Genomic DNA, 17,361 nt, shown 5'->3' on the forward strand with positions numbered 1-17,361 from the left:
GTACTCATCTGGCACAGTGGATCATCTGCCCGTGATAGAACACGCCTGATCTTATTGAAATAAAAGCCGGGCAGGTTCCACAATGGGCAGGCAATCTACTCAAGCAGGTTATCACCCAGGCAGGTGAAGGTGAAAATCTACCATATTACCCTTGCCCTTCAACCTGAATCCAGCTTGAATTGATGGAATAAGAATCAACTCTACAGGCAGTAAAGGATCACCGTGAAGTGAGTTTGGGCAATGCTAATGCAGTTTCTGATGGTCATGAGTCCACAGTACAGAGCGGCTAAAATCTGGCAGTGACTTGCCATTCCCACTGAGACTCAGTGGTGTGGGAAATGGAAAGTGCCGTGCGGTGGGACATGCTCTTCTGAGATTGGGTCAAAGTACACTGTTTAGGAGCAGCGTATAGGGTGCTTTAGTTTGCATCTGCCAGTGACCGACTGCACCTCTGGAGTGCTTGATGCTAACCCCGGGAACAAAAATTGGGAAAATATTCCACTCCTCAGTGTAATGTATGCACCTGTAAGTATGCTCACAGGTTTATAGAGCTATTGTAAGGTAGACATCAACAGGTTCCGGCAGAGGGCGGTCGACGGGGTCGTTCAGCCCGACTGCCTGCCTCTCTTCCGTGGCTACATTCGCGCCAGGGTGTTCCTGGAGATGGAACATGCGATGTCCACTGGTATGCGTGCGGCCTTCCGCGAGAGGTGAGCGCTGGAGGGACTGGAGTGCATCATCACCCCCGGCAACCAAATTCTAATTTGATTTGTTTAATGCTCCAAAGTTTCATTTGTTAATTTGTTGGTTAAGGGGCATTTGATTTTATGTTTTACAAAAATAGTTGTAGAGCTGTTGCATTGTGAGTGGTTTAGCCAGTCACGTGATGTTCACAAGACTCAATAAAACCCCAGTCAGTTGAGTCCAGGTCATCCACGATGTGGTATGCAGTTGTGAGCCTGGTGGATGAACTGGTAATGTGTAGTGTGATTGTTAAACCTTTGTTAATGAAGCAACTAGTTCTTAATAGCAATGTGTTGCTATAAATTCTTAAGCAAAGAACCCATGAAGCAAATACATTACACTCAGCATTGATTGCCCTCATCTTAATTGCTTCGGAAGATCACCAAAAATGTAAAAGAGACCTTAAGAATCTAACAACGGTGCCTTTAAGTTATTAAGCTAATTGATTAGCCCTGTCACACACTGGCACTTGTGAAAAGGACACACGACTCCAAGCAGGCCTACTTGCAAAAGGAATCTGGTGAATAAAACATGGAGCTCTGGAAACAAGCTTCAATCCCCCTGTGCACCATCTAAGACCAATTCCCAGTTATTCATTCAAATAAGTTAAACGGTCATCATACCTCTTTAGCGAGAAGCATGAGATTTTTCAGCACGGTGTCCATGGCTTCAGTTACTTCTAATGCTGCAAGAGGATTATTGGTCACTCCTTTCTGTAAAACATGAGCGGAGAACTAAGTAACAAGACAAACACACTCACATTCTCACGCGCACACACATACCATCACAAGTACACACACATGCACTCACTCATACGCACGCACTCACATACGCACACACTCACATACGCACACACTCTGATCAGAAGTTCCGACACAAAATGCTGAAAAACACTTGGCAGGTCAGACAGAAACATAGAAACATAGAAAATAGGTGCAGGAGTAGGCTATTCGGCCCTTTGAGCCTGCACCGCCATTCAATAAGATCATGGCTGTTCATTCCCTCAGTACCCCTTTCCTGCTTTCTCTCCATACCCCTTTATCCCTTTAGCCGTAAGGGCCATATCGAACTCCCTCTTGAATATATCCAATGAACTGGCATCAACAACTCTCTACGGCAGGGAATTCCATAGGTTAACAACTCTCTGAGTGAAGAAGTTTCTCCTCATCTCAGTCCTAAATGGCCTACCCCTTATCCTAAGACTGTGTCCCCTGGTTCTGGACTTCCCCAATATCGGGAACATTCGTCCAGCATCTAATCTGTCCAGTCCCGTCAGAATCTTATACATTGGCCTTCATAGCTAGGGGATTTGAGTATAGGAGCAGGGAGGTCTTACTACAGTTGTACAGGGCCTTAGTGAGGCCTCACCTGGAATATTGTGTACAGTTTTGGTCTCCTAATCTGAGGAAGGACGTTCTTGCTATTGAGGGAGTGCAGCGAAGGTTCACCAAACTGATTCCAGGGATGGCTGGACTGTGATATGAGGAGAGACTGGATCAACTGGGCCTTTATTCACTGGAGTTTAGAACGATGAGAGGGGATCTCACAGAAACATATAAGATTCTGATGGGACTGGACAGGTTAGATGCGGGAAGAATGTTCCCGATGTTGGGGAAGTCCAGAACCAGGGGACATAGTCTTAGGATAAGGGGTAGGTCATTTAGGACTTAGGACTGAGATGAGGAGAAACTTCTTCAGTCAGAGAGTTGTTAACCTGTGGAATTCCCTGCCGCAGAGAGTTGTTGATGCCAGTTCATTGGATATATTCAAGAGGGAGTTAGATATGGCCCTTACGGCTAAGGGGATCAAGGGGTATGGAGAGAAAGCAGGAAAGGGGTACTGAGGGAATGATCAGCCATGATCTTATTGAATGGCGGTGCAGGCTCGAAGGGCCAAATGGCCTACTCCTGCACCTATTTTCTATGTTTCTATGAGATCCCCTCTCATCCTTCTAAACTCCAGTGAATACAGGCCCAGTCGATCCAGTCTCTCCTCATATATCAGTCCAGCCATCCCTGGAATCAGTCTGGTGAACCTTCGCTGCACTCCCTCAATAGCAAGAACGTCCTTCCTCAGATTAGGAGACCAAAACTGAACACAATATTCCAGGTGAGGCCTCACTAAGGCCCTGTACAACTGCAGTAAGACCTCCCTGCTCCTACACTCAAATCCCCTAGCTATGAAGGCCAACATACCATTTGCCTTCTTCACCACCTGCTGTACCTGCATGCCCCCTTTCAGTGACTGATGAACCATGACACCCAGGTCTCGTTGCACCTCCCCTTTTCCTAATCTGCTGCCATTCAGATAATATTCTGCCTTCGTGTTTTTGCCCCCAAAATGGATAACATCACATTTATCCACATTATACTGCATCTGCCATGCATTTGCCCACTCACCTAACCTGTCCAAATCACCCTGCAGCCTCTTAGCATCCTCCTCACAGCTCACACCAGTTTAGTGTCATCTGCAAACTTGGAGATATTACACTCAATTCCTTCATCTAAATCGTTAATGTATATTGCAAAGAGCTGGGGTCCCAGCACTGAGCCCTGTGGCACTCCAATAGTCACTGCCTACCATTCTGAAAAGGACCCGTTTATCCCGACTCTCTGCTTCCTATCTGCCAACCAGTTCTCTATCCACGTCAGTACATTACCCCCAATATCATGCGCTTTGATTTTGCACAGCAATCTCTTGTGTGGGACGTTGTCAAAAGCCTTTTGAAAGTCCAAATACACCACATCCACTGGTTCTCCCTTGTCCACTCTACTAGTTACATCCTCAAAAAATTCCAGAAGAACTGGATGAAAGGTCATCGACCTAAAACGTTAACTCTGCTTCTCTCTCCACAGATGCTGTCTGACATGCTGAGTGTTCCCAGCAATTTTCTGTTTTTATTTCAGATTTCCAGCTTCTACAGTATTTTGCTTTTGAGGCAGTATTTATTGTCCATTCCAATTTGCACTGAAGGCATTAAGCATCAATCACATAGGGGTTAGTTAATCACTTTTATCACTGGGTGAAAATTGGGAGATAGCGATTCAGCAGCCCGTTTTACATCATTTTCTTTTCCATTGATGTGCATTATATATTCCTGTCAGAATACCTGAATCGAAGCATATTCAATATATTCAAGACAAGAAGTTGCTGGCTGCAAGAGGAAGGAATGGACTGTACAGAAAGTATGTGAACTGGTGGCTCTGCCTCCTTCATCAGCACATTGGATTGGTGGAGGGATAAATATTGGCCAGAAAGAGCTCTTCTGATCTTCTTCGAAATAATGCCGTGGGCAGACAGGACCTTGATTTAACATCTCATCCGAATGATAATACCTTTGACATTGCAGCACTCCCTCAGTACTGTACTGGAGTCTCGGCCTAGATTTTGTGCTCAAGTTCCTAGAGTGGGACTTGAACCCACAACTTTCTGACTCAAACCCACTGAGCTACAGCTGATATTTATTGAATTCTAAAAAAAACTGTAATGTATTTAACCCTGTGTAACCTGCATGACACCTGACAACCAGAGGGCCTACCTGTTGGAGTCCCAAGGGATCCCAGCATCCCTTGGGAGCACAGTATATAAGCAGGCCACCCACGAGGTACCTGCACTCTGGAGTCTTATTAAAGGATCTAAGGTCACACTTGCTCATTGTACTCAGTTTCATCCTTTATTATGAGTGTACCAATTGGCGACGAGGCAACGAACAATCGCACGAAAATGCAAAGAACAGTCGGTATCCTGGAGAAGTTCTCAGAAGGGGACGATTAGGAGGCCTTTGTGGAGAGACTCGACCAATACTTCGTGGCCAACGAGCTGGAAGGGGACGAGAACACTACCAAATGAAGGGCGATCCTCCTAACTGTCTTTGGGGCAACAACCTATGGCCTCATGAAGAATCTCCTGGCCCCGGCAAAACCGACAGAGAAATCCTACGAAGAATTGTGTACGCTGGTCCGGGAGCACCTAAACCCTAAGGAAAGCGTTTTTATGGCGAAGTATCAGTTCTACACGTGTCAATGATCGGAGGGCCAGGAAGTGGCGAGCTATGTCGCCGAACTAAGGCGCCTCGCAGGACATTGTGAGTTTGAGGGTTTCCTGGAACAAATGCTAAGAGACTTTTTTGTACTGTGCATTGGACATGAGACAATCCTTTGCAAACTGTTGACTGTAGAAACTCCGAATCTAAGCCATAATGATAGCCCAGGCATTTATGTCCACCAGCGACAACACCAAACAGATTTCGCAGAGTAAAGAATTTTCGGCCAGTATTGTGCATAAAGTGCATTATGGCTTAGATTCGGAGTTTCTACAGTCAACAGTTTGCAAAGGATTGTCTCATGTCCAATGCACAGTACAAAAAAGTCTCTTAGCATAAAGTAACGTCGGTCTCGAGCAGAAATGTACATGGCAGAACGTACACACTGGCTGCTGTGGCCCGACCTCAACTGACCCAGAGTCCGCCATCAATCATTAATGCGAGGCAGTTAACACCTTGTTGGCGCTGCGGAGGTGATCATCGGCCCCATCAATGCCGCTTTAAGCACTATGCGTGCAATGGTTGCAGAACAATTGGACACCTCCAACGAATGTGCAAGCGAGCTGCAAACCCTGCAAACCACTACGTTGCAGATTCACTGTGGATCAGGCAGAATTGGAGACTCGAATGGAGGAGGCAGAAGTTTACGGGGTACACACATTCACTACGAAATGCCCACCAATAATGTTGAAATTTGAACTGAACGGTATTCCAGTATCTATGGAACTGGACACGGAGGCAAGTCAGTCCATAATGAGTGAAAAGGCCTTCGACAGGCTGTGGGGCAAAAAGGCACACAGGCCCAAGCTCAGCCCCAGTCACACCAAACTAAGGACTTACACCAAGGAACTAATCCCTGTAATTGGCAGTGCTGAAGTCAAAGTCTCCTATGACGGAGCAGTACACGAACTCCCACTGTGCCAGGGGATGGCCCCATGTTGTTTGACAGAAGTTGGCTGGGAAAAATCCGCTGGAACTGGGATGACATCCAAGCGCTTTTGTCCATCGGCGATGCCTCATGTACCGAGGTTCTGATTAAGTTCCCATCGTTGTTCGAGCCAGGCATTGGAAGCTTCTGGGGGCGAAAGTGCAGATCCATTTGGTTCCCGGTACACGACCCATCCACCACAAGGCACAGGTGGTACCGTACATGATGCGTGAAAAAGTGGAAATTGAGCTGGACAGGCTGCAATGTGAAGGCATCATCGCGCCGGTGGAATTCAACAACTGGGCCAGTCCGATTGTCCCGGTACTTAAGGGGGACGGCATGGTGAGAATTTGCGGGGACTATAAAGTAACGATTAACCGTTTTTTGCTACAGGCCCAGTACCCGCTACCCAAGGCAGACGACCCATTTGCAACCCTGGCTGAAGGGAAGACGTTCACCAAGCTGGACCTGACCTCGGCCTACATGATGCAGGATCTGGAGGAGTCTTTGAAAGGCCTCACCTGCATCAACACGCACAAAGATCTGTTTATCTACAACCGGTGCCCGTTCAGGATTCAGTCGGCCGCGGCAATCTTCCAGTGGAACATGGAGAGCCTGCTACAGTCGGTTCCTTGCACAGTGGTTTTCCAGGAAGACATACTGGTTACAGGTCGGGACACTATGGAGCACTTGAAGAATCTAGAAGAAGTTCTTAGTCGGTTGGATCGCGTGGGATTCACGTTGAAACGCTCGAAGTGTGTTTTCCTGGCACAGGATGTCGAGTTCTTGGGAAGAAGAATGGCAGCGGATGGCATCAGACCCACAGACGCCAAGACGGAGGCCATCAAGTACGCGCAGCGACCACAGAACGTGACGGAGCTGCGGTCATTCCTGGGGCTCCTTAACTATTTCGGTAATTTCATACCTGGGTTAATCACCCTGCTTGAACCCCTACATGTGCTACTGCGCAAGGGAGACGACTGGGTATGGGGGAATTCACAAGAGGCTGCCTTTAAGAAAGCCAGCAATCTGTTGTGTTCAAACAAACTGCTTGCCCTGTATAACCCTTGTAAACAATTAGTGCTAGCTTGTTATGCATCGTCATACGGGGTCGGGTGTGTGTTACGACAGGGTAATGAATCGGGGATTTTGCAACCGGTCGCTTATGCATCCAGGAGTTTGTCCAAGGCCGAAAGAGCCTACAGCATGATTGAGAAAGAGGCTCTGGTGTGCATTTACAGGGTGAAAAAAATGCACCAGTACTTATTTGGTCTCAAGTTTGAGCTTGAATCTGACCACAAGCTGCTCATATGGCTGTTCTCTGAGAGCAAAGGGATTAATACCAATGCCTCTGCCCGCATCCAAAGATGGCCGCTCTCGCTGTCGGCATACAACTATGTAATTCACCATAGACCGGGCACAGAGAACTGCGCAGATGCTCTCAGTCGGTTTCCATTGCCCACCACCAGGGTGGAAATGGCAGAGCCAGCAGACTTGCTCATGGTCATGGAGACATTCGAGAACGAGAACTCCCCCATTATGGCCTGCCAGATCAGGACCTGGACGAACCAGGATCCTTTACTGTCTTTGGTAAAAAACTGTGTCCTCCATTGGAGCTGGTTCAATGTCCCAGTGGAGATGCAGGAGGCGATTAAGCCGTTCCACCAACGCAAAGACGAGTTGTCCCTGCAGGCGGACTGTCTATTGTGGGGCATTCGTGTGGTCTTGCCCAAGAAAGGCATATGTGAATTGCAGAGCATCCACCCAGGCATCATAATAATGAAAGCCATAGCCAGGTCCCATGTGTGGTGGCCCGGCATCAACTCAGGTTTAGACTCATGCGTGCATCAGTGCAACACTTGCTCTCAGCTGAGCAATGCACCCAGAGAGGCACTGGTAAGTTTGTGGTCATGGCCCTCCAAACCGTGGTCGAGGATCCACGTAGACTATGCGGGCCCATTTCTAGGCAAAATGTTTTTGGTTGTCGTGGACGCTTACTCAAAATGGATTGAATGCACAATAATGTCAGTAAGCATGTCCACTATTGAAAGCCTATGAACCACGTTTGCCACCCTCGGCTTGCCTGATGTCCTAGTCAGCGACAATGGGCCGTGCTTCACCAGTGCTGAATTCAAGAAATTCATGACCCGCAATGGGATCAAACACGTCACATCTGCTCCGTTCAAGCCCGCATCCAACGGCCAGGCAGAACGGGCAATTCAGACCATCAAGCAAAACTTGAAATGCATGTCAGAAGGCTCGCAGACCTGGCTGTCCCGAGTGCTGCTCAGCTACTGCACCAGACCCCACTCACTCACCAAAGTTTCCCTAGCCGAGCTGCTCATGAAAAGGGTGCTCAAAACAAGGCTCCCTCTGGTCCACCCTGATCTCCATGATCACGTGGAGGGCAAGCGGCATCAACAAAGTGAGTACCATGACCGCACAAATTTGTCACGCGATATTGAGATCAATGATCCTGTGTTTGTGCTCAATTATGGACATGGTCCCAAATGGCTCGCTGGCACGGTCACAGCCAAAGAGTGAAGTAGGGTGTTTGAGGTCAAATTGGCCAATGGACAAACGCACAGAAAACATTTGGACCAAATCAAATTGCGGTTCACCAACAGCTACGAACAACCCGAAGTGGGCACCACCAACTTTGACCTTTCAACTCACACTTAAGTGGCAACTGACATCATGGTTGACCATGAAGCCGAACTCATCATTCCCAGCAGCCTGGCAAGTCCGGCTGCCCAACAGCCCAGTGAAGAACTGACCAACCCACCCACACCCGAATTTGTACCGAGACGATCGACAAGGGAGCACAAAGTCCCAGATCGTCTCACCTTGTAAATAAGTGTACTGTTGACTTCATGGGGGAGTGATGTCATATATTTAACCCTTTGTAACCTGCATTACACCTGACCACCAGAGGGCCCACCTGTTGGAGTCCCAAGGGATCCCAGCATCACTTGGGAGCACAGTATATAAGCAGGCCACCCACGAGGTACCTGCACTCTGGAGTCTTATTAAAGGAGCTAAGGTCACACTTGCTCATTGTTCAGTACTCAGTTTCATCCTTTATTATGAGTGTACCAAAAACATACCTACCTGAGGTAAGTAGAAGTTGTTGCTTATCCCATTACAAATCCTCCAATCTGAATGGGTGTCCTTACAACTTCTAATGCCCAATTTGTTTGGCATGCTGTCTGACCATGAGGCCTTTACGTACCAGTTAAACCTTCTTAGGTATTTCAGGCAGGGTGTTCTTATCCATGATGGACTGTCCTGCCAGCTTACTCTGGAAATATGCATCAAGTGCAAATGTGCTGGGACTCCGGCGTTGCAGATCTCCATGGCCTTCTTTCTTTCCCCACCAACCTCCGGAAACTGGTGCACACAACCCTGTGCCAAGAGAATCCCGAGCCCAATTTCGCCTATCAATAATGTCTAATAGTGCCTTTGTTTGCCGCATACTATATTGAATGGATTCAATTACTTAACTTACTTGCGTTATCTTTAGAATATCCAGGTTGGAAAAGAATGCTTGCTCGACTTTTTTCAGTTCCTTCTCAGATAGGGTGCAAATGAGTGATTGAGTATAAGTGGCTGTGGTTTGATCTCCAATGATAACAAAATCCTCCAGCTTCGTGCCATTGCAAAGGTCCTTCAACTGCAACCCTCGTCCGACTGTTATGACCTGAAATTAATGACAAACTACTTACTATTTGCTGTATTGGAGTTTCATAGAAAGCTTTAGTGACCTTTACAAAAGGCATTGCTTTCATTGTGATATGTGTAATAAAGTGAGTTAAGTCAAAGATAAGCAAGATTAAGAGAATGGCAATTAAAACAGAAAATGCTAGTAATCTCAGCAGGTCAGGCAGCATCTGTGGAGAGAGAGTTAACGTTTCAGGTCTGTGACCTTTCACCTGAAACGTTAACTCTGTTTCTCTCCACAGATGCTGCCTGACCTGCTGAGATTTCCAGCATTTTCTGTTTTTATTTCAGGCATCCACAGTATTTGCTTTTGTGTTAAGAGAATGGCAGTAGGTTTAACAATGTGAATTAAAATTACATTTTTAGGAACAGAAGTAGGCCATTCAGCCCCTCAAGCATATTCCACCATTCAATTGGATCATGTCTCTCTGTAACTCAACTCCATTTACCCAGCTTTACTCCATATCCCTTAATACCCTTACCCAACAAAAATTAGGTAATTTTCTGAATTGTAAAAACTAAATGGACAGCTAAATAAAAATTGCTTCCAAACCAAAATTCATTGTACGATAAACATCACTATCCACAATTTAATCCTACACAATTCGCAAAGTCCAATAGCAGTCACTAGAAGAAAGTTACACTGGGTCATGTTTTAAAACATAATGATTAAACAACTTATATAGTGCAACGTGTTAGTTACAAGGTTATTATAACCTCGTCAAGTGGACTGAAATTACACCATGAATTATGAACATGCAGTTCCAGCAGTTTATAACTGCTACCTTAATCTAGAAATTAGCTTACAGCAGGTATTTAAAAAAAACCACAGCCAACTCCAGGTAAACTCGTTCCTAGTCCAAGCAACAAATCATTCTCCTTCCATTTCACTGGAGAGTACCTTACACAAGCACAGCAGTTTTTTTTATAATAGTGTGAATACTGAATAGAATTAATCTACCTCCATGTTCCACATAGGATGGTGGTACATTTTAGAAGTTTAACCAGTTTTTATACTGTTTGTTTCTGTCCAGTATTTAGCGTGCCTGTATAAAACGCACACTGAATTGCTGATTGAATCTTTAAATGATCTCTTATGCAACGAGTTGTCATTTCCTACAACAGTGACTACACTTCATTGACTGTAATGCGCTTTGGGACGTCCTTCTTTTTAGCTGCTTTTAATGGCAGTCTATAAAAGCTCTGATCCAAGCAGAATCTCTCGTACCAAAATAGTTTGCTATTTATCAGGATTCGCCAGCATAGTGACAGACTTGGCTCAGTTGGTAGGTTTCTGGCTTCAAGATGGAAGATCATGGCTTCAAGCCCCTCTCCATAATCTAAGCTGATGTTTTAGCGCAGTATTGAGAGAGTACTCCACTGTCAGAGGTGTTAAACCAAGGTCTTTGCTATCCTCTCACAATTGATGTAAAAGATTCTGCAGCAGTTTCTGAGAGAAGCAGTGGAGGTATAGAAACATAGAAAATAGGTGCAGGAGTAGGCCATTCGGCCCTTCGAGTATCCTGGCCGACATTTATCTCTCAACCAACCCCAACACAAAATACACTGGATCATTTATTGCTGTTTGTGGGGCCTGGCAGTGTGCAAATTACTACAAAGACTACACTTTGAAAAAGTGCTTCATTGGCTGCAAAGTGCTTTGGCATATTCTGAGGTTGTAAAAGATGTAATACAAGTGTCAGCTCTTTCATCTGCATTTGGCTCGAGGGTGTGGAAAAGAAGAGTTCAATTTATTCGCAATAGTCACACTTTCATGTGGCGCAGTAAATCTTGAAAAAGTGATTTGAACAAGGGCTATAATCTCTGTAAAAGTGGCAGGTGAGTTTGAGTGCAGCACAGTAAAAATGGGAGAAAATAAGGGGAAATAGGGCTATACTGTGAGTTCCAATCGCAGCCTACTAATATTTATATATTCATTCTGGTCGATCTTAAGTCAAGTCGGTGAAGCAAGATTAGCGGAGGGAGGGGAAAATGAAACAGGGTGAAAAGATGCACTTTGTCAAGTCTTAAGAACAGGAGGAGTCCAGTCAGTCCCTCGAGCCTGTTCCGCCATTCAATTAGATCGTGGCTGATCTGTATCTTAACTCCATCTACCTGCCTTGTTTCTGTAACCCTAACAAAAATCTGTCAAACTCAGTTCAGAAATGTTGAATCAACCTAACCTCAACCTTGGGGTATGTATTACTCTCGGGCCTAGGCTCAACACTGCGTGAGCACCGCACGCCTGAACAGAGAGGTCCAAGGCCGGCCCGAAGTTGGGCCTCGGGCCTCGACTGAATAATGCGAACGAGCTGCCAGCACCTGTCGTGCCACCACAGGTTGGCTTGCCCTTCTCCAGGAGTTAATTTTTGACCATTTGCCTCTTCAGCCCTCGGGTAAGTTCCGTGGGGCGGTGGTCATTGCGGGGAAGGAGTTGGGAGGGGCGATAGTGGTGTCGGGGGGGGCCCTCCTGCTCCTCAGAAAGGTGTCACTGGTGGCCACAGGCAGACACTGTAGAATTCTGAGTGGCCTGACGTCTGCCCCGCTCATCAGTGACTCATTTTGTAAAAGGGGTCTTTGAAGAGCTGTTGGGGCCCTAATTAACTTATTCAAGGGGCCTGATGCCTGTTTTAGGCACACGCCCAGGACACCTACAAAAATGAACCCTATATATTTAGTAGTGAGACCAACGCTGCACAGATTGGGTGCAGGACTTCCCACTGCTAAGTTGGTATGCTTTGGTGATCTACCCCCCCATCCTTGTATTTATTTTTATGCTTCTATTATAAATTCCTATGCCCGCATTTATGTAGGTAACTACCTATGTAAACTGGTCACAGTGGAATTCTCCACTGCCAGGAGGATGTCATTACTCCGTGAGAAGTTTCCACAGGCAGTTTCATGTCATTACTCCATGACGTTTCCATGGACAATTTCATGTCATTACTCCGTGTGAAGTTAACATAGGCAGTTTCCATTATAAGGGTGGGATAGGAATGTATAATGGGAAAAGGCTGGCAGGAATTGCAAGCAGAAGAAAGTTTTTCTAATCGATTGTGGATAGTATAGATCAAGTGTTGGTGCTGGGATTATTAGTCCACACTGGTGCCCACTTTCTTACCTTTCCAAAATTGACATCAGCATCCAGGATCTCATCCACCGTGTAACGATCGAAAGACATGTTTTGATACAGAAATTCAGACAGAGTCTCGTTCTCGATTAAGAAATCCCGGAGCCTGAGATCTGCGTAAAAAAAGAAGACATTGTCAGTAAGCAACTAACTTGAGCTGGGCCAGGGGCATGTTAGTGTCAGACTGAAGATTAAACCACACATCCGTTGGAAAAACGCATCTGTCAACAAAGACCAAACTGCTTGCTCAGTGGTATCAGCTTGGCTCAGTGGTAGCAACGTCACCTCTTGTGTCTGAAGGCTGTGGCTTTTAAGTGAGCACATAATGTAGGTTGAGACTGAGGGAGTATTGCACTGTCAAATGTATCTTTTCTCAGGCAAAATGTTACATCAAGGCTTCAACTGCCTCGTCAGGTTGATATAAAAAAAATCCCATGGCACTATTCGAGGAGAAAAGAACTCTCCTGGTGTCAGCTGTGGCTCAGGGATAGCACCCTTGCTTCCAAGTCAGGAGGTTGTGGGCTTAAGTCCCCACTCCAGAAACTTGAACACAAAAACCTAGACTGACACTTCAGAGCAGTGCTGAGGGAGTGCTGCACTGTCAGAGGGGCAGTCTTTCGGATGAGATATTAAATCTGCTCTCTCAGGTGGACATAAACTATCCTACAGCATATTTCAAAGAAGAGTAGGGGATTTATCCCTGATGGCCTGGCCTAAATTTAGCCCTCAACCAACATCACTAAAACAGATTATCTGCTCATTATCACATTGCTGTTTGTGGGATCTTGCTGTGTGCAAATTGGCAGCTGCGTTTCCCAGTGACTACACTTCAAAAAGTACTTCAATGGCTGGAAAGCACTTTGGGATGTCCAGTGGTTGTGAAAGGCGCTATATATATGCAAGTCTTTCTTTTTGCTATGCTGGCCAACATTTATCACACAGTCAACGCCCTCAAACACAGATAAATTGTATTTTTTTCATATCTGGAATGCACTGCCTGAAAAGGTGATGGAAGCAGATTCAATAGTAACTTTCAAAAGAGAATTGGATAAATACTTTTAAAAAAACTGCAGGGCTATGGGGAAGGTACAGGGGAGTGGGACTAATTGGATAGCTCTTTCAGAGAGCCGGCACAAGCACGATGGGACAAATGGCCTCCTTCTGTGCTGTAGGATTCTATGATTTATTTGCTGTTTTGTGAGACTCTACTGCATGCAGATTGGCTGTCACGTTGATCTACATTACAACAACGGCTAGACTTCAAAAGTAAATTTGTTGTCTGTGCGAGTTGGGACGTCCTGACGAGGTGAAAGGCATTGCACAAAGACAAGCTCTCTCTTTCAGATTTGAAGATGATCTCTGATACTGCAGAATTCACAGAGATCTTTTAGCGTCCAGTCTTTTGTTACGGTTAAAAACTTGTCAAATATGTTTACAAAGTGAAGCAGCTGTTCATTGAATCCCTCCTCCAGTGCTCTGCAATAAACATGCACACCTTAATCCTACGCTATTGGAACCAGCTACACATCCATTCTTAGCCTTCAGTCCAGAGTTAAAAATAAAAAGATGGCACGTTTTTAAAAATGTGCCTAAATGTACTCCAACGCAGCTGGATTTCTAGCAAATAAAGAAGGAATAAAAAAGATCTTGACAGAACGCCAACTAAAGAGGAATATGCAAATTTGCTGAAAAACTTGGTGGGGTTAATGTAGTTCACATTGCGTATATATCCGAAGCTCAGGCTCAAACAGAGTAAGTTAATATTCATAGCAGCAGAGGAACCATGTGCACGAGGGATTCCTGTGGCTTGTCTTGACTTGTGAGCTGACCGACAGTAACCTTGCAGTCTGTATCCGCTTGCAGGGTGGGTGCATGTTTCATCAAGAACACCGCAAATTGCTGCTTTTGCAAAGGTCTCAAACTTCCGAAACTGGATCGGCAACAAAGGATCAAAAATCGCCCGCGGGAAGTTTCTGCAACTGTTTGCACTGCTGTCACCTGGTTGCAACGTTTCATAGCACTCTAGTTATCATTGGGGCGGGGGGAGAGAAAGGATTCCACTAACAACAGCTGTACTGAAAAAAAAACCACAGAATGGAAGGAAAGCGAGGCTTCATTTAAAAAATATATAGATATATGTTAATGTTCTATAATGAATCCTGGCACTCCAGCTCTGAAGAATCTGTGTAGGAGGAAAGAGCACTATATAGCATATCGCTCGAACACAACTTCTTCAGCCAGTCAGCACTCCCTTTGTGCTGCTCGGTGCAGGTTTTGGCAGCGCTCCCAGTCTGGCAGCCCAGCTGATTGAGAAAGCAACGCTGCTCATTCCCCAGAGCTGGGCTGCGTGAAGGAGAGAAGAGGTTACTATCGGTCATTGCTCTCCAGCCTACATTTGCTGCTATCGGTTTACACGCAGGCTTTGTTCTCTGCTTGGTGGATGGAGCCTGTCTGGAGATCTGAGTCACTTCAGTTTGCTGCCAGACAATTTGACTGAAAATGCTCTTTTTATTCTCTGAACTGCAGCACCCCTGCAAGGAGGTACAAGTTTTCCCGAACTTCTACAATTTGCAAGGCGCTGCATGTTACAACCAGCATCAAAGCTTCCTTCAAGGATCATCATACAAATCAGAAGTCATTAGCGATTACAAGAAATTGACTGCCAATTTGAATGTAGCTACCTCATCTGTTTACAGTAACTGCTTGCATTTGTTTGGTGCCTTTAACACAGTAAAACATCCCAATGTGCTTCACATTAGGAGACAACTTGCCCCCTACTCCTGTCCTTGCCAACAACAACAACAACAACTTGTATTTATATAGCGCCTTTAATGTAGTGAAACGTCTCAAGGCACCTCACAGGAGTATTATGAGACAAAGCATTTGACACAGAGCCACATAAGGAGAAATTAGGGCAGGTGATTAAAAGCTTGGTCAAAGAGGTAGGAGTATCTTGAAGGAGGAAAGATGAAGGAGGAAAGAGAGTCGGGATAAATGGTTCATTCTCTGGTAAACAATCAGTAACTAATGGGGTGCTGCAGGGATCAGTGCTGGGACCCCAACTATTTACAATCTCTATTAATGACTTGGAAGAAAGGACCGAGTGTAATGTAGCCAAGTTTGCTGATGATACAAAGATGGGAGGAAAAGCAATGTGTGAGGAGGACACAAAATATCTGCAAAAGGACATAGACAGGCTAAGTGAGTGGGTGAAAATTTGGCAGATGGAGTATAATGTTATAAAGTGTAAGGTCATGCACTTTGGCAGAAAAAATCAAAGAGCAAGTTATTATTTAAATGTAGAAAAATTACAAAGTGCCGCAGTACAGTGGGACCTGGGGGGACTTGTGCATGAAACGCAAAAGGATAGTATGCAGGTACAGCAAGTGATCTGGAAGGCCAATGGTATCTTGGCCTCTATTGCAAAGGGGATGGAGTATAAAAGCAGGGAAGTCATGCTACAGCTATACAAGATACCGGTGAGGCCACACCTGGAATACTGCGTGCAGTTTTGGTTTCCATATTTACGAAAGGATATACTTGCTTTGGAGGCTGTTCAGAGAAGGTTCATTAGGTTGATTCCGGAGATGAGGGGGTTGACTTATGAGGAAAGGTTGAGTAGGTTGGGCCTCTATTCATTGGAATTCAGAAGAATGAGATGTAATCTTCTCGAAACGTATAAGATTATGAGGGGGCTTGACAAGGTGGATGCAGAGAGGATGTTTCCACTGATGGGGGAGACTAGAACTAGAGGGCATGATCTTAGAATAAGGGGCCGCCCATGTAAAGCAGAGATGAGGAGAAATTTCTTCTCTCAGGCAGTTGTAAATCTGTGGAATTCGCTGCCTCAGAGAGCTGTGGAAGCTGGGACATTGAATAAATTTAAGACAGAAATAGACAGTTTCTTAAACGATAAGGTGTTATGGGGAGCGGGCAGGGAAGTGGAGCTGAGTCCATGATCAGATCAGCCATGATCTTATTGAATGGCGGAGCAGGCTTGAGGGGCCGTATGGTCTATTCCTGCTCCTATTTCTTATGTTCTTATGTTCCTATGAGGAAAGAGAGGTAGAGCGGCGGAGAGGTTTAGGCAGGGAGTTCCAGAGCTTAGGGCCTCGGCAACAGAAGGCATGGCCTCCAATGGTTGAGCAGTTATAATCAGCGATGCTCAAGAGGGCAGAATTAGAGAAGTGCAGGTATCTCAGCCGGTGTGGGGCTGAAGGAGATTAGGGAGGGGTGAGGCCATGGAGGGGTTGAAAACAAGATGAGAATTTTGAAAATCGAGGTGTTGCTTAACCGGGAGCCAATGTACATCAGCGAGTACAGGGGTGGTAGGTGATCGTGACTTGGTGAGAGTCAGGACACGGGCAGCCAAGTTTTGGATCACCTCTATCTCCTACCTGTGGTCTACCCACCTCTCTTCTGCCACATTCCCCAGGCCATGGGAGTATTCTCCTCTTTGTCACATTTTCCATGTACTTGAGGATGAGGAATTTAACAAGGACACGGACAAAAAGCGGGGGTGTGTGACTAAGCATGGCTGCTCTCTTTCAAAGAGCCAGCACAGGCACGATGAGCCAAATGGCCCCCTTCTGTGCTATAAGTTTCTATGATTCAATGATTCTAATGAAACATCAATCAAGGCAGCACTCCCTTAGTACTGAACCCAACTGTCAGCTGAGACTGTGAGCTCATCCATTCCACCCGTAGGCACGTGTTATGGGGAAGTACAACAGTCAGCCACCTTCATAATCGCCCCGAGAACTCCGTGACCTCAGCTCTAAAACAACTGTGACATGG

The 17,361-nt window shown here is 45.8% G+C and overlaps 1 protein-coding gene across 1 annotated transcript in view; it reads right to left on the reverse strand.

Moving 5' to 3' along the window:
* LOC139269350 (phospholipid-transporting ATPase ABCA1-like) overlaps positions 1 to 17,361 on the reverse strand; it is a 179,335-nt gene that overhangs the window by 98,309 nt on the left and 63,665 nt on the right. Inside the window, exons 6-8 of the mRNA XM_070888368.1 lie at positions 12,556 to 12,677; positions 9,223 to 9,414; positions 1,368 to 1,457 (exon numbers count right to left, since the gene is read on the reverse strand). Of these exons, the coding sequence (XP_070744469.1) occupies positions 1,368 to 1,457; positions 9,223 to 9,414; positions 12,556 to 12,677 (404 nt within the window). The remainder of the gene's footprint in view (positions 1 to 1,367; positions 1,458 to 9,222; positions 9,415 to 12,555; positions 12,678 to 17,361) is intronic.

This window comes from Pristiophorus japonicus, chromosome 1 (assembly GCF_044704955.1).
Source record: "Pristiophorus japonicus isolate sPriJap1 chromosome 1, sPriJap1.hap1, whole genome shotgun sequence".
NCBI classification, from domain to species: domain Eukaryota; kingdom Metazoa; phylum Chordata; class Chondrichthyes; family Pristiophoridae; genus Pristiophorus; species Pristiophorus japonicus.